Raw genomic sequence first — 20,358 nt, 5'->3', positions numbered from 1 at the left:
TGAGAAGGAGGTTCTTCAGTGTCTCCCTATAATTAATCTAGAGAGTCTGCATTGATTAATAGACGTTTAGGGCTCCTCTATCTATTCATATAACCCATTGTTACACTGGAAAGCCTGGTCCTGCCCTCAGATGATGACAATAAGGTTGTGAGTGTCTAACTGGGTTTCATTATAGTTATTTAATATATTGAGGAAAGGCACAAGAAAAAAGTCATCTAAGGACCCCCTGGTCATAGTAAGAACTATCTCTATATCATGGTCTTATCTACTACTGACATGGGGCAATTAGAATATGAAGGACTTTTTGGTGACCCGTATCAGGACTGGATGTAAGTCAAGTGAGTTGCCCTTGAGTTGGGTAACCAGTGCAGTTACCATAAGCATTCAATTAGCTAAGAATTAAAAGAAAAAAGAATTGGTTTTTAAACAGATCTGTGTAGATGCGATTTAGTGTCTATATTAGCAAATTATGTCAACCCTCTCCCAGTCCATATCAATGTCATCTAAAAGAAAAGTGCACTTAATAAAAAGATGAATTCAATTACAAATCTGTTGAAGAGTAGAGTGGATCAACATTCACACTGGGCAACATCTGTACATTGTCAATACATTTACAAGGCTAGATAAGAAAGAAATACTTACAGTTTATTGCCACGACTGTTATCCCCAGTATAAGGTTATATTTACGTGTCATTCTGCAAACTGCTCCCTAAAAATGCAAATTAACAAAATATATCTTAATGAAGCTATTTCATGCATTGTCAAGTGAGACATAACCATTTTCAATGTATGCATTTGCTGGGTTCTCTTTCTATGAAACCAGATGAGGGTTCCAGAAATATGTAAATGCTGATGCATAAACGATTTCTGATGATATATGACTAGATTCTCTAAATTGGGGTGCATGATTGGAGAAAGAGCTGAAATCAGCTACCAATGGTAACATTTCTTGACTAGTTGTCCCATGTTCAGTGATATCCACTTGCCATTCCATCCTCTCGTTTCTTATTCTCACTTTAGCATAGTTAGAAACTCCAGTGTCCTCAGACTAATTGCTACTTACTATTCTCACTGCAGTGATGATGATGATGTTCATTTCTTTTAGTATATGAAAAATATGAAAACAGAAAAAAAGATCATTTGCATATGATGCCAATGGGATTTTATTAGTGAGAAAGACCAAAAGAAAATCGAATGTGCAGCAGTGAGTCACAATCTCATCAGCAGAACAGGGGTTGCCCCAGGAAAATCCTATAAAACGATGAAGATGGCTGGTTCCACAACATTGAAATTCAAAAATTCTTATGGTTTCCTAGCCGTGTAAATAGGATAATACACACAAAGATAGTTTTTCTTTTAGCATAATGGGGAAAATGTTTTTCCATGCAACTTTCCAAAATACATTAAACCTGCTCAAGGGTGGTGAGTTTGGAAATGTTCTTACAAAGTGGCTTCTGTTCTTCTCTGGGTCTGTTCATTAGCTGGTGTATTTTACATTGTAATGATTGGATAGACTACTAATAGGGATGGGCGAATTTTTTCGCCTTGTTTCGCCGCAGAAATGATGCCCATAGACTTGTATGGCGGTGTGCGTCAAAAAAAACATTTTTTTTGACGCCCATAGACTTTTTGGCGAAACAAAACGGCTCAGATTCGCCCGACCCTAGCTACTAATTCATCATCATTTGCTAAAAAAAAACCCTACAGTAAATGCAGTAAGTCTGTTGTAGAAGTCTCCTGGTTAAGGGATGAGAAGATTTATTTAGAGGTCATCACATTGTTGCATTTCTGCATGTTCATATTATTTACCTAAGAATTAGATATATATGAGGTTTTTCTGTCCCACAGTTCTGAAATGGGCCAGTAACCCCCTAGTACTGACGTCTGTAGACATCGTCCCATCTCATTGTCCCAGGCAAGACCATGATAATTACACTGAGCTGCACAGATTAAACACAAGACAAGTCTTAGGAGGGCAAACAGTGCCAGGTCCTGAATGGGCTGCCTTGCTTTATTAACCCTGCTTGTGCTGTAATAAAGTGTTCCTTTTTGCTATTCCTCCTCTTTGGACCCAACTAAACCTTGACATTGGTCATGGAACCCTTGAGGTCTGTAGTGGCCCCTATTTCTTTACAATATTGCTGGATATGCCTGGAAGTCCATCTTGAAGAAAATAATCTTGAAATACTTCTTTTTTTTGTCCTATGGGTCTATGACTGGATGCCTCATACAACAATGTTCTCATATTGTATATGTGTATCATGCTATTTGCCTGCTGGACAGTTGTAATGTAAAAGAGAACCCTACCATACAAGCTTTGCTTCAGGGGATAGAGAGACGGACTTCACCGGACAACATGATAATCACGTGGAAACCAGCTTGATAAAATTGTATATACTTTATTGAAACTCCATCTAAAATCACACGCGGGCAGGGGATGTGCTTTAGGGCTAAGGTAGAGGAATCCATTAAATCGCTACAGAGAATTTGTCATTATTATGGCAGCAGCAGATTTATTTAATTTACCTTCAGTTTTGTGTTTAAATGAAGAAAAAAGTGTTTTTCTCGTAACTTTGGCCTGATTTAATAGTGAGTAAAGGACAGCTGCCACATTAGGCTTGGACTGTATAAACCTGTATTAGCTCAGTCACCCAGAACAACATGGAAACGGAAGGAAATCACAGATACTCAACATTACTTTGCAGTAAATGCGTCAGTTCATTTGTTGGGCGAATTTCAGACACTATTTATCGTACCTTTTTAGCACCGAAGCTGCTCGATTGGATGATATTAAGAAAAAGTAAGATGTGAATACAACCCTCGGCATTGTTAAAATACAGTTTTACTTTCAAAATGTAACTTTTAATTGAAGACTAGCAAATGGCCCTCATTTGATTCACACCAGACGCCCTTCAAAACATGTGCAAATCAATGACCCAATCAATATAAAGTTCCATTTAGTGGTAGGAGCTAAGCCAAAATATTTGGGGTACAGTGGACACATCTGTAGGTTCCAATAAAATTATGTTTTTTGTTTGGCAATAATGTTGTTTTTATTCTTGTGCTATACATTGAAATGATGGGTCTGTTCCTATGTTTGTATTCTTTGTCTATTGATTGTATTGTTCCTATGTTTTCCATGCAACATATTACAACTTAAATAAAAACATTTTATAACAAAATGTAAAAAACCTTTAAAAGCATCCCTTTATTAATATTTTGGGAGATTCAGATAGGCTAGAATGAGACGGGCACAGTACAGTACACAGGATTATAGTATTTATTATTATTAACATGTATTTATAGAGCGCCAACATATTGCACAGCGCTGTACAATAAGGGGCCGATTCATAAAGGGTCGAATATCGAGGGTTAATTAACGCTCGATATTCGACTGGGAATTAAAATTTTAGCGCAAATAGCGCGATCGAACGTTTGAACGATTATTCCTTCGATCGAACGATAAAATCCTTCGAATCTAACGATTCTAAGGATTTTAATCCAACGATCGAAGGAATAATCCTTCGATCAAAAAAACTTAGGAAAGCCTATGGGGACCTTCCCCATAGGCTAACATTGAGTTCGGTAGCTTTTAGATGCCGAACTAGGGGGTCGAAGTTTTTTTTTAAAGAGACAGTACTTCGACTATCGAATGGTCAAATAGTCGAACAATTTTTAGTTCGAATCCTTCGATTCGAAGTCGTAGTCGTAGTCGAAGGTCGATGTAGCCCATTCGATGGTCGAAGTAGCCCAAAAAACACTTCGAAATTCGAAGTTTTTTTACTTCGAATCCTTCACTCGAAGTTAGTGAATCGGCCCCTAAATGTGTTTATACAACAAAATCACATGAATTACATATGTAGAACATATGGGCAGATAAAATCATTGGCTTTTATAAAAATGAAAAAAAAATAAAAAAAGATTAGTCTGAACAATTTTTAGTCCATCATTTCCATTAGGGTAGTTTTATTTATATCCAAATAAGTTTATATCAAAAAAGATATATATCCCAAGGCCTTTTAGAGTAAAAATAAGAATAATTTATTGAATTTCACATTTAAAAAGTATTCAGTACATACCACCCCACATAATCCACCTTACGCGTTTCGCACCTTACTTTTTAAATGTGAAATTCAATAAATTATTCTTATTTTTACTCTAAAAGGCCTTGGGATATATATCTTTTTTGATATAAACTTATTTGGATTTGACTGCCTTGGAACTGGGGCTGATCCCTTTGGCCATGCTGAATAGCTGTATGGACTCCCGATTTTTCAATAGATATAGTTTTATTTATACTTTTTTATGGTATTTGACTTAAAGTAGAATTACTGAAGCAGCAATATAAATACGTAGTAAAAGAACTTTGTCTTGTGAATTCATACCTGATCATATACGCATGGTAATCATGAAATCAGCACAATGACACGGTATGATTTATCCTCTGAACTTTCAGGAGAGTAACTTGCTTTGTTGTGATCTTTTCTCTTACCCACCGTCACACAATTCCCGGCAGTTTCCAAGAAACGAGTGGATTTCACAGAGAACGTTGTCTCTGTCGCATCTCATGCAGCGATGACTGATTTACTTACACCAAATCCAGGGGAAGTGAAGTAGAAAGGAAATGTGTCAGCCAAGCAAAAGGCTCTATGTACAGAATGTCCAATATTTCCTTCTTTTTTTTCAATTGCGTTTAGTAGCAATTTTGAATAAACAGCATGAGTAAACATAACAAAGGATTGGCTGACATAAACCCATCAATTAATACAACAGAACAGGATTATTACCTATCAATCCAAAGAAAATAAACATCGAATGATGCCTTAGAACATAGATGACATAGAAAAATAAATAAATAAAACAACTACTATACATACTCACAGTAATTATTAAAACAAATGTGAGTATGTAAAGGAGAATCTCTATCAGAACTGAAATTATCCCCAGAACCCAGAAAGTTAAAGTTTGGGGATCAAAGTTCCTAAAGCCGGAGCTCCCATATCTATAACTCACTGCTCCATCCAAGCAAAAGACCTCACATAAGACAAAACATCTATTAAATCTGGGGAGTTTTCTTGAATCCAAAACAAAGAAATTGATTTAGGGGTGGCTGCAAGGACCATGAAAATAAAATGCTTATACTTATTCCAAAGTTTTATCTTGGCAGAGGAAGTCAAGTGAAAGTCAAGTAATGGCAATTCAGGAGATAGCTTGAGTTTCCTATTTGGAAAATGACCAACCTTACCCCATAACTTTGAAATAAAAGAGCATTCCCACACATAGGGGCAAATTCACTAAGATTCGTAGTTGCACCAGCGTCCGCTTCGCTGCACTTCACCAGGCATATTTTCATCAACGCTACGCAAATTCACTAAAATCCGAAGCTGCGCTCAGCGGAAGCGTAAGGTTGCGAAGTTGCGCTAGCGTTAATTCGCCAAGCAAAGCGTAGTTACGCTAGCGATGGTTAATTTGCATACGGCGCCAAATTAAAGTTACAATGGAGGAATATGTAGCAGCACTACACAAGCCTGGGAAACCTTCAAAACAGTAAATAAAATGTTTATTTTGCCCTACACATGTGCCCACTGTATAGTTAAGGTGCCATGAGTGCCCCCTTCTAAATAAGTTTCCAAAGATGGATTTGTATAAACCTCCCCTCCTGAGATTCACTCAACAAGGTATCTACATAAGGGCGCTAGATTAAAGAGTCTAAAACTAGGAATATGAAGGCCCCCCAAACGTAATATTTTCTTGTGGTTAAGTGATGTTACACTATAGGGCTTATTCCTTAAAATGTCTAAACATCTGTTTAAACCACTTCAAAAGGACTTTCTTCGCTATTTCTAATTAAGGGGTAGATAATGTCATTAGTCAAGTTGGCTGACCAGTTTTGGATTGGTTATCTCACACCTTGCTATTTTCATTTCTCTTTCCACACTGCAATCTCCCGAATAATCTCCACTTTTTTTCCAGTTCAATCAATTTTGACACCATAAATAGTAGAGTCGTTTGCGACTGCAAGTACAGCTTCAAGCTTAATTGTCAAGTTTTTTACCCACAATGTATTTTTTTCCCTATGATTTAGGCAAAACTGCGGTCAGGGTCGGACTGGGGGGCCCGGGGCCCACCGGGACTGCTATCCAGGGCCCCCCGCTGGCCCCCCGCTACCTACTTTGAGGAGAAGCGCCGCTCGGCATACTTGGCCAGGTGGCGCATTGCGCATGCACAAAGATAACTAGGCGCGCATGTGCAAATGGCGCTGCGCCAAATTTTTTTTTTTGAAAAACTGTTTCGGAGAGGGTCTGGCCCTGCGGGGGCCCACTAGGGTCGGGACCTACTGGGCAATTTACCGGTGTCCTGTCGGGCCAGTCCGACACTTACTGCGGTTGTCAGGGAGAGGTGTGTCAGATGAATTGGTGGTTCAGTGGTGTTTGCCCTGAATATTTACTTTGGATGGAGCCATTTCTGGTGTTTGGAATGACAAATTGTGCAATTTATGCAGATGCTGTGGGGACCCTGTAGCTTCCTCTTGGTTTAGAGATGGCAGTAGCTCTATGGTTCTCTACGTTAGAAGTTGCAACTGTGCAAATCCCATACAGAAGGCAGGAGGCCACGGTGCCAAGCACAACTATCTGGAAGTGCATGTTAAACGAGTACCTTTAAAGGACATGTAAATCCCCTCCACAAAAATGTGATCAGTAAATAGGGATGTAGCGAACGTCGGAAAAAAAGTTCGCGAACATATTCGCGAACTTGCGCAAAAATGCGAGCGGTTCGCGAACGGTTCGCGAACCCCATAGACTTCAATGGGAAGGCGAACTTTAACATCTAGAAAAGACATTTCTGGCCAGAAAAATGATTTTAAAGTTGTTTAAAGGGTGCAACGACCTGGACAGTGGCATGCCAGAGGGGGATCAAGGGCAAAAATGTATCTGAAAAATCTGCCTGTGTGTGCTTGGAAGAGATAGTGTAGGGGGAGAGCTGTTAGTGATTTCAGGGACAGATGATAGTAAGTTTGCTGGCTAGTAATCTGCTTGATACTGCTCTGTATTGGAGGGACAGAAGTCTGCAGGGATTTGAGGGACATTTTAGCTTAGGTAGCTTTGCTGGCTAGTAATCTACTGTTCTCTTTAAACAACTGCCATACGTTGACCTTGTAGGCATTGTTTGCCCAGTTTTTTTGGACGCAGCCACTGAAGCACAGTTGCCAGAAAAAATATGCCATATAAATGCTGAAAATAGTCATTTTTCGCCATACGTTGACCTTGTAGACATTGTTTGCCCAGTTTTTTTGGACGCAGCCACTGAAGCACAGTTGCCAGAAAAAATATGCCATATAAATGCTGAAAATAGTAATTTTTCGCCATACGTTGACCTTGTAGACATTGTTTGCCCAGTTTTTTTGGTTGCAGCCACTGAAGCACAGTTGCCAGAAAAAATATGCCACATAAATGCTGAAAATAGTCATTTTTTGCCATATACGTTGAGTCAACGTATGGCAAAAAATGACTATTTTCAGCATTTATATGGCATATTTTTTCTGGCCTCTGTGCTTCAGTGGCTGTGGCCAAAAAAACTGGGCAAACAATGCCTACAAGGTCAACGTCGTTGACCTTGTAGGCATTGTTTGCCCAGTTTTTTTGGCCGCAGCCACTGAAGCACAGAGGCCAGAAAAAATATGCCATATAAATGCTGAAAATAGTCATTTTTTTGGTCGCAGCCACTGAAGCACAGTTGCCAGAAAAATTATGCCATATAAATGCTGAAAATATAAATTTTTTTGGTTGCAGCCACTGAAGCACAGAGGCCAGAAAAATTATGCCATATAAATGCAGAAAATATGCATTTTTTTGGTCGCAGCCACTGAAGCACAGTTGACAGAAAAATTATGCCATATAAATGCTGAAAATATAAATTTTTTTGGTTGCAGCCACTGAAGCACAGAGGCCAGAAAAATTATGCCATATAAATGCAGAAAATATGCATTTTTTTGGTCGCAGCCACTGAAGCACAGTTGCCAGAAAAATTATGCCATATAAATGCTGAAAATAGTAATTTTTTTGGTTGCAGCCACTGAAGCACAGAGGCCAGAAAAATTATGCCATATAAATGCTGAAAATATGCATTTGTTTGGTCGCAGCCACTGAAGCACAGTTGACAGAAAAATTATGCCATATAAATGCTGAAAATATAAATTTTTTTGGTTGCAGCCACTGAAGCACAGAGGCCAGAAAAATTATGTCATATAAATGCAGAAAATAGGCATTTTTTTGGTCGCAGCCACTGAAGCACAGAGGCCAGAAAAAATTAAACCAGTAGGGTTTGCACCCTAGTTTGTAACGGTGGCGGAGGGAGGAGGAGGACGCTAAAGGACAGCTGTGTGTGGAGTCATGAGGCTTGAAGAGAAGGACAGCTGCATAGAAGTCAGAACAAGTCTTCCGGTGTGCAGTAACCCTCCGAGATCCACCCCTCATTCATTTTAATAAAGGTCAGGTAATCGACACTTTTGTGACCTAGGCGAGTTCTCTTCTCAGTTACAATCCCTCCTGCTGCACTGAAGGTCCTTTCTGAGAGCACACTTGAGGCTGGGCAAGACAAGAGGTTCATGGCAAATTGTGACAGCTCTGGCCACAGATCAAGCCTGCGCACCCAGTAGTCCAGGGGTTCATCGCTCCTCAGAGTGTCGATATCTGCAGTTAATGCCAGGTAGTCCGCTACCTGCCGGTCGAGGCGTTCTTTGAGGGTGGATCCAGAAGGGTTGTGGCGCTGCCTTGGACAGAAAAACATTTGCATGTCTGACGTTACAGACTGGCCAAAGGGCTTTGTCCTTGCAGGTGTGCTCGTGGCAGGATTACTGGCACCTCTGCCCCTGGAATGTTGATGAGTTCCTGAAGTGAGATCACCCTTAAAAGCATTGTACAACATGTTTTGCAGGCTGGTTTGTAAATGCCGCATCTTTTCGGACTTGTGGTATGTTGGTAACATTTCTGACACTTTATGCTTGTACCGAGGGTCTAGTAGCGTTGCGACCCAGTACAGGTCCTTCTCCTTAAGCCTCTTGATACGGGGGTCCTTCAACAGGCATGACAGCATGAAAGACCCCATTCTCACAAGGTTGGATGCAGAGCTATCCATCTCCGCTTCCTCATTATCAAGGACTGCATCATCCACGGTCTCCTCCCCCCAGCCACGTACAAGACCAGGGGTCCCCAAAAGGTCACCACTAGCCCCCTGGGAAGCCTGCTCCTGTTGGTCCTCCTCCTCCTCCTCCACAAAGCCACCTTCCTCCTCTGACTCCACTTCTGGCACCTCTCCCTGCGTTGCAGCAGGTGCCTGGGTTCGTTCTGGTGATTCCGACCAGAAATCGTGCGCTTCCAGCTCCTCGTCACGCTGGTCTACAGCCTCATCTGTCACTCGTCGCACGGCACGCTCCAGGAAGAAAGCGAAGGGTATTAGGTCGCTGATGGTGCCTTCGGTGCGACTGACCATATTTGTCACCTCTTCAAAAGGTCGCATGAGCCTGCAGGCATCGCGCATAAGCACCCAGTAACGGGGGAAAAAAATCCCCAGCTGTGCAGATCCAGTCCTACCACCCAGTTCAAAAAGGTACTCGTTGACGGCCCTTTGTTGTTGCAGCAGACGTTCCAACATAAGGAGCGTTGAATTCCAGCGAGTCTGGCTGTCAGAAATCAAACGCCTGACTGGCATGTTGTAGCGCTGCTGAATGTCAGCAAGGCGTGCCATGGCTGTGTAGGAACGTCTGAAATGGGCCGACACCTTTCTGGACTGGGTGAGAACGTCCTGGAATCCTGGGTACTTGGAGACAAAACGTTGGAATATTAAATTTAACACATGTGCCATGCAGGGCACATGTGTTAAATTGCCTAGTCTCAACGCTGCCAACAGATTGCTTCCATTGTCACACACCACTTTTCCGATCTGCAGTTGGTGTGGGGTCAGCCACCGATCGGCCTGTGACTGCAGAGATGACAGGAGTACAGATCCGGTATGGTTTTTGCTTTCCAGGCACGTCATCCCCAAGACAGCGTGACAACGGCGTACCTGGCACGTCGAATAGCCTAGGGGGAGCTGGGGGTGCACAGGTGTGGAGGAGGAGAAGGAGGACCCAGCAGCAGAGTAAGAAGAAGAAGAAGACGAGGTAGAGAGCGATGGAGGAGTAGAGGTGGTGGCAGAACCGCGTGCAATCCGTGGCGGTGACACCAACTCCACTGTTGTTGTTGAGCTACCCATTCCCTGCTTCCCAGCCATTACCAAGTTCACCCAGTGGGCAGTGTAGGTGACATACCTGCCCTGACCATGCTTGGAGGACCATGCGTCAGTAGTCATATGGACCTTTGGCCCAACACTAAGTGACAGAGATGCGGTAACTTGGCTCTGCACATGTTGGTACAGGTGTGGTATTCCCTTTTTAGAAAAAAAATTGCGGCTGGGTACCTTCCACTGCGGTGTCCCAATTGCTACAAATTTGCGGAAGGCCTCAGAGTCCACCAGCTGGTATGGTAAAAGCTGGCGGGCTAAGAGTGCAGACAAGCCAGCTGTCAGACGCCGGGCAAGGGGGTGACAGTCAGACATTGGCTTCTTACGCTCAAACATGGCCTTCACAGAAACTTGGCTGGTGGCAGATGACTGGGAATGGGAACAGGTGGTCAAGGTGGAAGGCGGAGTGGAGGGTGGTTCAGACGGGTCAAGGAGAGCAGAGGTAGAGCAGTAAGATGCTGGACCAGAAGGAGTGTGGCTTTTAGTTTGCCTGTTGCCTTTGAGGTGTTGCTCCCAAAGTGCTTTGTGCTTGCCGCTCATGTGCCTTCGCATAGAAGTTGTACCTATGTGGCTGTTGGGCTTACCAAGGCTCAGTTTCTGACTGCACTCATTGCAAATTACAATGCTTTTGTCAGAGGCACACACATTAAAAAAATCCCACACTGCTGACTTTTTGGAAGTGTGCGATCTGGCGGTAACAGTAGAAGTTGGCGGAGTTGGCGGTATTGGCGGCAATGGCGGGTGCGTTGGCCGGCTGAACACAGGTGCCGATACATGTTGTTGCCCTACTGATCCCTGCGGGCTGTCCTCCCTGCTTCTTCTAAGTCTTATTCTCCTACTGCCTCTCTGACTCTCCGTCTCTCCATCTGAACTACCCTCCTCTTGCTCTCTTCTACTAGGCACCCACAAAACATCAATCTCCTCATCATCATTCTCCTCAGATGCATCAATTTCTTCTGACACATCACAGAAGGAAGCAGCAGCGGGGACCTCCTCCTCATCACTCATTATGTCCATCTCTATCGTGTTCTCTGCCAGAATTAAATCTGGTGTAAGGTCCTCATCTCCTTCATCTTCTTCTGGCAATAATGGTTGCGCATTACTCAGTTCAAGAAACTCATTGGAAAATAACTCCTCTGACCCCAGTGAAGAAGGGGCACCGGTGGTGGAGGAAGTGTTACGTGGGGTGGCCATAGCAGTGGAGGATGAGGAGGATGTTGTGGTAAAGTTAGAAACGGTAGAGGATGGGGTGTGCTGTGTAAGCCAGTCAACTACCTCTTCAGCATTTTGGGAGTTCAGGGTCATTGGCTTTTTAAAACTGGGCAATTTGCTAGGGCCACAGGATTGCATAGCAGCACGGCCCCTAGCACGGCCTCTGCGTGGCGGCCTGCCTTTGCCTGGCATTATTTTTAAAAAAACAACAACAACAAAAACTCAGTTGGTTTTTCTGGAAACGATAATACACACAGCTAGATGGCGGGTTGAAGAAAACACTGTGCAAATAATGCCTACAAAGTCAACGTATACACTACTACAGCGGTGGATACGGATTACGTAAAATATATGAATGCTGCTTGAAAAAAAGTAACTCAAGTGGTTTTTCTAGAGACGATAATATTATCAATATTTAGACAAAATGTGAACAAGGTCACACAGCTCGATGGCGGGTTGAAGAAAACAGTGTGCAAATAATGCCTACAAGGTCAACGTATACACTACTACAGCGGTGGATACGGATTACGTAAAATATATGAATGCTGCTTGAAAAAAAGTAACTCAAGTGGTTTTTCTAGAGACGATAATATTATCAATATTTAGACAAAATGTGAACAAGGTCACACAGCTCAATGGCGGGTTGAAGAAAACAGTGTGCAAATAATGCCTACAAGGTCAACGTATACACTACTACAGCGGTGGATACGGATTACGTAAAATATATGAATGCTGCTTGAAAAAAAGTAACTCAAGTGGTTTTTCTAGAGACGATAATATTATCAATATTTAGACAAAATGTGAACAAGGTCACACAGCTCGATGGCGGGTTGAAGAAAACAGTGTGCAAATAATGCCTACAAAGTCAACGTATACACTACTACAGCGGTGGATACGGATTACGTAAAATATATGAATGCTGCTTGAAAAAAAGTAACTCAAGTGGTTTTTCTAGAGACGATAATATTATCAATATTTAGACAAAATGTGAACAAGGTCACACAGCTCGATGGCGGGTTGAAGAAAACAGTGTGCAAATAATGCCTACAAGGTCAACGTATACACTACTACAGCGGTGGATACGGATTACGTAAAATATATGAATGCTGCTTGAAAAAAAGTAACTCAAGTGGTTTTTCTAGAGACGATAATATTATCAATATTTAGACAAAATGTGAACAAGGTCACACAGCTCGATGGCGGGTTGAAGAAAACAGTGTGCAAATAATGCCTACAAGGTCAACGTATACACTACTACAGCGGTGGATACGGATTACGTAAAATATATGAATGCTGCTTGAAAAAAGTAACTCAAGTGGTTTTTCTAGAGACGATAATATTATCAATATTTAGACAAAATGTGAACAAGGTCACACAGCTCGATGGCGGGTTGAAGAAAACAGTGTGCAAATAATGCCTACAAGGCCAACGTATACACTACTACAGCGGTGGATACGGATTACGTAAAATATATTATGGCTGCTTGAAAAAAGTGACTCCGGTGTTTTTTCTGGAGACGGTAATATTATGGATATTTAGACAGAATGGGAACAAGGTCACACAGCTCGATGGCGGGTTGAAGAAAACAGTGTGCAAATAATGCCTACAAGGCCAACGTATACACTACTACAGCGGTGGATACGGATTACGTAAAATATATGAATGCTGCTTGAAAAAAGTGACTCCGGTGTTTTTTCTGGAGACGGTAATATTATGGATATTTAGACAGAATGGGAACAGGGTCACACAGCTCGATGGCGGGTTGAAGAAAACAGTGTGCAAATAATGCCTACAAGGCCAACGTATACACTACTACAGCGGTGGATACGGATTACGTAAAATATATGAATGCTGCTTGAAAAAAGTGACTCCGGTGTTTTTTCTGGAGACGGTAATATTATGGATATTTAGACAGAATGGGAACAAGGTCACACAGCTCGATGGCGGGTTGAAGAAAACAGTGTGCAAATAATGCCTACAAGGCCAACGTATACACTACTACAGCGGTGGATACGGATTACGTAAAATATATTATGGCTGCTTGAAAAAAGTGACTCCGGTGTTTTTTCTGGAGACGGTAATATTATGGATATTTAGACAGAATGGGAACAAGGTCACACAGCTCGATGGCGGGTTGAAGAAAACAGTGTGCAAATAATGCCTACAGGGCAAATAATGCCTAAAAGGTCAACTTATACACTACTACAGCGGTAGTAAAATAAAAAAAAGTAAAATAAAAAAAAATGAATATTAAAAAAAAAAATTAAAGTTGGTGCTGCTGAACTACTAGGAGCAGCAGATTAGCACACCAGTCCCACTCCCCAACACTGCTAGACTAATAGCACTGGGCTCTTATAGTAGTAGTAGTAGTAGTAGTAGTAAAACAACAAAAAAATAAATAAAAGCAGTCCTTACAAGGACTACTGTTATTGCAGCAGTCAGCAGATGAGATCAGAAGCAGGACAGCTGCCCACTGCAGCTACATACAGAGCACTGCAGTAGAAGGTAGATTACTAGCCAGCAAAGCTACCTAAGCTTAAATGTCCCTCAAACCCCTGCAGACTTCTGTCCCTCCAATAACAGAGCAGTATCAAAACGATTACTAGCCAGCAAACTTTCAACTGTCCCTGAAATCACTAACAGGCAGCAGCTCTCTCCCTACACTATCTCTTCAGCACACACAGGCAGAGTGAAAAAACGCTGCAGGGCTTCGGTTTTTATAGGGAAGGGAGTGGTCCAGGGGAGAGCTTCCTGATTGGCTGCCATGTACCTGCTGGTCTGGGGTGAGAGGGCAAAAAAAAGCGCCAACAATGGCGAACCCAAAATGGCGAACGTCGCGCGACGTTCGCGAACTTCCGGCGAGCGCGAACACCCGATGTTCGCGCGAACAAGTTCGCCGGCGAACAGTTCGCGACATCTCTATCAGTAAACAGCCTCTTTGACATCTTTAGATAACTGCCACTCTGGTTGTTCAAAGGTTAACAGTAAGGCTGCAGCATCCCCTTAAAGGAGAACTAAACCCCCTTTCTAATAAAAACCCCTACCCCTTACCCTCCATAGTCCCCCCCTCCCTGCTCCCCGGACACAGGAGTTAACACAAGTAAATACCCTTAAGCCGCTAATTACCTCTTGTAGTAGAGTCAGCACAGCAGAGCTCACGGGGGCCATCATTAGCCGATTGAGTGATCTTCAGGTCTTCTTCTGGCACTTTGTAATTTTCATCACTTTCAGCACATGTGTAGTTGTAGCAAACCAGGAAAATGCCACAACTGCGCATGTGTCGATATGGAGCTTCCTTACTGAGATTACCGAATCGGCTAATGATGGCCCACGTGAGCTCTGCTGCGCTAACTCTGCAACAAGGGTTAATTACCTGCTTAGGGCTATTTACTCGTGGTAACTACTGTGTCCTGAGTTTTTATTAGAAAGGGGGTTTAGTCCTTCTTTAATCACTTAGAAATCCTTCTCCTCCTCTAACCCACTCAGCCCTCTCCCTCAGGAATTTGCTTTGGCTGTTGATTTATGAGCATGCACAATTCTTCTCAGCTCAGATTACTAAACACACCCTCTAGTCTAACAGCCAATGAAGAGATAGCATTGCTGGTTCCCATAGAAACTCTAGCTGTATAAACCTATTTTATTTCTCCTTACCACCTCTCCTGAGCTCAGCTTAACCATTACCGTGCTCAATCCCAGCAGATCAAAGTATGTTGTGCCTGTGTAACCTGCAGTCCATGAACTTTACAGCCTACATGTCTCAATGTTTCTGATGATGAGTCAGAGGGAAAATGGCCGCCGGGTGAAAGCTGCTATTTGTTTTAGAAAAATGTGAGGGTGCTGGTAAATGGAGAGGGTATATGCAGTACAAATGATGTGGCTTGGGTGGGGAAGATATGTCCAACTTATATACATGGTAGAAAAATGTAGGCTTTAAGTGTCCTTTAATGCACAACTGTCTTCAAAAAATGTCACTTGCAGAAATAAATGAATCCTATTGAATTTTTTTTTAACTGTTTGCTGTTTTTAGAGTAAAGTTTAATTTTTCACGTTTCCCAGGAGCAGCTCAGTAAGAGGGAGACACTGACTGATACAATAGCTGCTGACATTCTTTTTATTCTGCTAAAAAATAAACTAAAAAAACCTATAGGGGACATAAATAAATGCACAAAATACAGGTGTTCTAAAATGGACGTGATAAAAAACACATATTGATGCACTTTATTATGATTGTTCTGTTTAAACACACTCCTGCACTTACACATAGTTGCCAATGTATTTAAAGGACTTGTCAACCCCCCAAAAAATGTTTTACCTAATAAAAAAAAAAAAAAATTATAAGCCACTTTCCATTATGATTTTATTAAAAATTATTAGTGCTTTAAAATGTTTTGTAAACTATTTGCAATTGGAATTGCTATTGGAAGCAGCATTTCCTTAACTCTTGGGGGCAAATTCATCAAGGGTCGAATATAGAGGGTTAATTAACCCTCGATATTCGACTGGGAATAAAAATCCTTCGAATATCGAAGTTGAAGGATTTTGCGCAAATACTTTGATCAAACGATTTAAAGGATTATCCTTCGACCAAAAAAACTTAGCCAAGCCTATGGGGACCTTCCCCATAGGCTAAAATTGGGCTCGGTAGCTTTTAGGTGGCGAACTAGGGTGCCGAAGTTTTTTCCTAAAGAGACAGTACTTCGACTATCGAATGGCCGCATAGCCAAACGATTTTTAGTTTGAATCCTTCGATTCGAAGTCGTAGTGTAAGGTCGAAGTAGCCCATTCGATGGTCGAAGTAGCCGAAAAAAAAACACTTCGAAATTCAAAGTATTTTTTCTTCTATTCCTTCACTCGAAGTTAGTGAATTGGCCCCTTGGTTGTTACTTTTTAAACAATGTTGTAAAAATCTCCCCCAGCAGGTCAGGTCTGTCAGTCCGTTGGCTAGTGTTTCATTGTTTCATAAGCCAGAGCCACCAGGGCAGAGAATAGAAAGGGACAATGACGGCTTTCAATGGCAATACATATACAAATAACTTAAAAACCATAGAACATTTGTAATTAATGTATATTGCAAATGTGTTTAGGCAAAACATTTTTTTTGGTTGACATGTCCTTTAATCTGGCAGTCGCCTCAGGGTTCCCATGGGATTGGGTCATTTGGAGCACCAGACTTGCGCCCATTGAATTAAATGCAAATGGCACTTTGGAAATATATTTAGACAGTGAAGCTACATCAATTCTGAAATAGCAGACACAACTGCCTCTTGATTTATGATGAAGTTCAAGCACAATTGAGTCAATTTTGATGCACTGAGCACAATATATGGGGAAAAAAAACTACACATTATGGATTATAAAAAAAAACTGGTGATTTGTGTCTGAAAATGCAATTTGTATACTGCACTAGCATGTGACCACTTTTATTGCTGTTGTATCACTTGATAACAATAGAACTAAAAGAAGTATTTCAAAGGTGGATTAGTTTTAGTAAAACTGGTAGGGACCCCAAGGTATATTAAGTCCCTATGGCTTTAGATCCCTACACTTTCTTATTTCCTTCCTTATTTACTGGGCAGGTGCCCATATATCTAGTTATCTAATTTACATATTACTGTTATTGGTCCTTAGGATTATGACCACTTCCTGCCACACTTTAATATAGTGTTTGGTTAGGGGTGGATCTTCCTCTTTGCTGACCCAAATGCATCTGTTCCATTGAGCCTGGGATCAACATGGCCCAGTAAAGTTGTTCTGCCCTAGAAGAACCTGTACCTCTAGTGAAAGTCAGTGAGCTGGGACCCAGTGAAAGAGTCCAGTGACAGGTTATATAATTTAATAGTATCTGTAGCAGAGTAAGATAGAGAGGTTAAATAGAATGAGCAGCCTGTGCTCCAACAAGGACTGTAATAGGGAGTAGCTGTACCATAAAATCTAAATCTGCCTAAAGTGAAGGTACCACAACCAGATTGGGAATCAGGCTTAGATTTATTCTCCCTGATCATTCCACTGTATGGGATCTGGACCATGATGGGGAATTCCAACCTAGATAAATGGACCTTAGCAACCAGACTGCTAAATAACTCAAAAATGTTAAATAATAAAAAATGAAAAGCAATTGCAAATTGTCTCAGAATATCCCTCTCTACATCATATTAAAAGTTAATTTAAAGGTGAACAACCCCTTTAACCCAGAGACAGAAGTGCAAGAGAACTAAGGGGGGCAAAAGCATGACGACGCCAGTTTCCACGTTGGGTCAATCCATAAATTTAGTTTTTCCAAATAAAATGTTAAAAAGTGAATGGGGGTTTCTTGGGTCCTTGTAACCCAAGATTAATAGAATTGCCCCCCGCCACCTATAACCTAAATGTTGCTGAGTGTTGACAATAATATTAGAGGGTCATCAGAAAGCCCCTTCTCCGGGTACAAATAAATGAAATGAGTTTATCGGCTGACAACGACTGGGTCAGTTAAGTATCTACAAAGATGTCTGGATTTTTTAAAACCGGTCCATATTAGTTCTTAGTGGTCACCATCTCATATAAAACGTTGCTCTTAGTAGGTTGTTGCACCTTTTTATATTATAATTTATTATTTACAAATGGTACTTTTGATCAAGTCTCAAAGCTCAGCCTCAAAGTATTACACTACATAGACCTCAGGGCTGCTGATAGACTTGATTGTACACACTCATATACTGTACAACAAGCATTAGACACTTCATACATTGCCCCTTCATTTCATACTCAGGATTAGAGAATAACATGGAATAAATGCTGAAAACTGGTAACAACTGTACTTTGACCACTAGATGACTCACTTTCTCCAATTTCATAAAATCTAAATTCAGAATGTGTAATAACCAACTGTAGACAATCCTACTGGTCTCCGAGGGCTTTGGGTTCATATTTACTGTACACAAAGCTTCAGGCTTATCACTTTTATAAAGGACACACCATTCTTCTGAAATGTTTTAAAGTAGCACCTGGAATAAATAAAAACAAAAAGTCACATTTAACAACATCTTCATTAGATGGTTAATACAGTACATTGAGAACTTCAATTGCACTTTTGTAAGTTTTAATACCTACTTATAGCAGTTATACTTTTCAGTGATCTACATTAGTCTCTGTGCACAGAATACATTGTGCAAATAAATGATTATTGATAAGTCAAGTTCAGATCCAGACATTTGAGAGACTGGGCAGGGATTTAGGGTGGTAGAGAATGGGGACATATCCTTTTTTTATTCAATACATTGAGAAATGTTATCATGGTGATAACAAAAGTATATGTATCAACAAATGTGTTGTCTTTGTATCCGTAGGGGATTGGTTTAGTTACCCTAAGCACTGAGCAGCTGTTGAGAAGCTAAGCTTAGGGCTCGTCACTAATTATCCAGCAGAAAATGAGCTTCCCTGGCTGTAATATAAGCTGATGCTACAGGTTTGCTGATTATTAAATTCTGATACTAATTGCACTGGTTTCTGTGCTGCCATGTAGTAATTATGTGTATTAATTACTAATCAGCCTTATATTGTGACATTTCTATTCTATGTGTACTGTATATTGTGAGTGGCTCCCTAAGCTCAGTAAGTGACAGCAGCACAGAGCATGTGAATCAGTGAATCAGCAGAAAAGAAGATGGGGAGCTACTGGGGCATCTTTGGAGACAGATCTTTACTGCTAAAGTGCTGTCGTTGCCTTGAGCTGGTACAGAAGCACAAAACATCATGTACAACATTTTTTCCCTATGCCTTTAGTTTCCCTTTAAAAAGGCATCAAGCCAGCTTCACTGTATGTCCTTTTGACTGTTTCTATTCCATTTCCTCCAGATGTTTGTATTAATGAGCCATCCCTGCCCTCAGACATATTAGTTACATTTAGCTTGTAGTAAATGAACAGAACACCCCATCAAGTCCCAGCCCTTAGACTGACATTTCACCACCCCCAGGGACATCACGTGGCTTCTTCAGTGCGAGGGCAAAATCATTCATTGCACAAGTGGAATTTATTATGAAGCAAAGATGCAGTGGAACTGGAAAGATTCCCAAGAGGAATTCTAGCAGAGCCCCTTGTCCTTGATGATGTGAGTACAGAAGGCTGAAGTGTTTGGCAGTTATTGAATGAGGGTGTTTAATATAAACTCATTTGCAAGACATAATGATATGTACAGACATGTGTAACAGTGACATTACTCACAGGAGCTCATGTCATTATACAATTAGCTCAACATATTCATTACTTGCAGGATCTGATTTTGCTTTTAGTCAAACCTAATGTGTTTGTTACATTTACTCATCATTGTCCGGCTATTGATTAATTATGAATGTCTATATGAAGAATGTCTATATGAAGAATGTCTATATGAATGTCTATATGAAGAATGTCTATATGAATGTCTATATGAAGAATGTCTATATGGAGAATGTCTATATGAAGAATGTCTATATGAAGAATGTCTATATGAAGAATGTCTATATGAAGAATGTCTATATGAATGTCTATATGAAGAATGTCTATATGAAGAATGTCTATATGAAGAATGTCTATATGAAGAATGTCTATATGAATGTCTATATGAAGAATGTCTATATGAAGAATGTCTATATGAATGTCTATATGAAGAATGTCTGTATGAACAATGTCTATATGAATGTCTATATGAAGAATGTCTATATGAAGAATGTCTATATGAAGAATGTCTATATGAAGAATGTCTATATGAAGAATGTCTATATGAAGAATGTCTATATGAAGAATGTCTATATGAAGAATGTCTATATGAATGTCTATATGAAGAATGTCTATATGAAGAATGTCTATATGAAGAATGTCTATATGAAGAATGTCTATATGAAGAATGTCTA

General features: G+C 40.8%; 2 protein-coding genes across 4 annotated transcripts in view; one reads left to right on the top strand and one right to left on the bottom strand.

Annotated features, from left to right (window-relative positions):
• Nucleotides 1-20,358, bottom strand: part of LOC108709068 (interleukin-5 receptor subunit alpha) — a 137,689-nt gene that overhangs the window by 17,295 nt on the left and 100,036 nt on the right. Inside the window, exons 1-2 of one of the 2 annotated variants that reach the window (XM_018248698.2) lie at nucleotides 4,386-4,593; nucleotides 643-709 (exon numbers count right to left, since the gene is read on the bottom strand). In XM_018248698.2, coding sequence (XP_018104187.1) covers nucleotides 643-694 — 52 coding nt within the window. In that variant the 5' untranslated portion in view covers nucleotides 695-709; nucleotides 4,386-4,593. Of the gene's footprint in view, nucleotides 1-642; nucleotides 710-4,385; nucleotides 4,594-20,358 lie in introns of those variants that run through there. The other variant, XM_041583307.1, reaches the window with a different exon arrangement.
• LOC108709067 (granulocyte-macrophage colony-stimulating factor receptor subunit alpha) overlaps nucleotides 19,400-20,358 on the top strand; it is a 42,907-nt gene continuing 41,948 nt past the window's right edge. For both annotated transcript variants that reach the window (XM_041583305.1, XM_041583304.1), the window contains exon 1: nucleotides 19,400-19,577. The gene's annotated coding sequence lies outside the window, so the exon portion shown is untranslated. The remainder of the gene's footprint in view (nucleotides 19,578-20,358) is intronic.

Source organism: Xenopus laevis, chromosome 2S, assembly GCF_017654675.1.
Source record: "Xenopus laevis strain J_2021 chromosome 2S, Xenopus_laevis_v10.1, whole genome shotgun sequence".
In the NCBI taxonomy this organism is placed as follows: domain Eukaryota; kingdom Metazoa; phylum Chordata; class Amphibia; order Anura; family Pipidae; genus Xenopus; species Xenopus laevis.
Note: the sequence above shows the minus strand (reverse complement) of the source record. Positions and strands in the feature narration are given on the sequence as shown.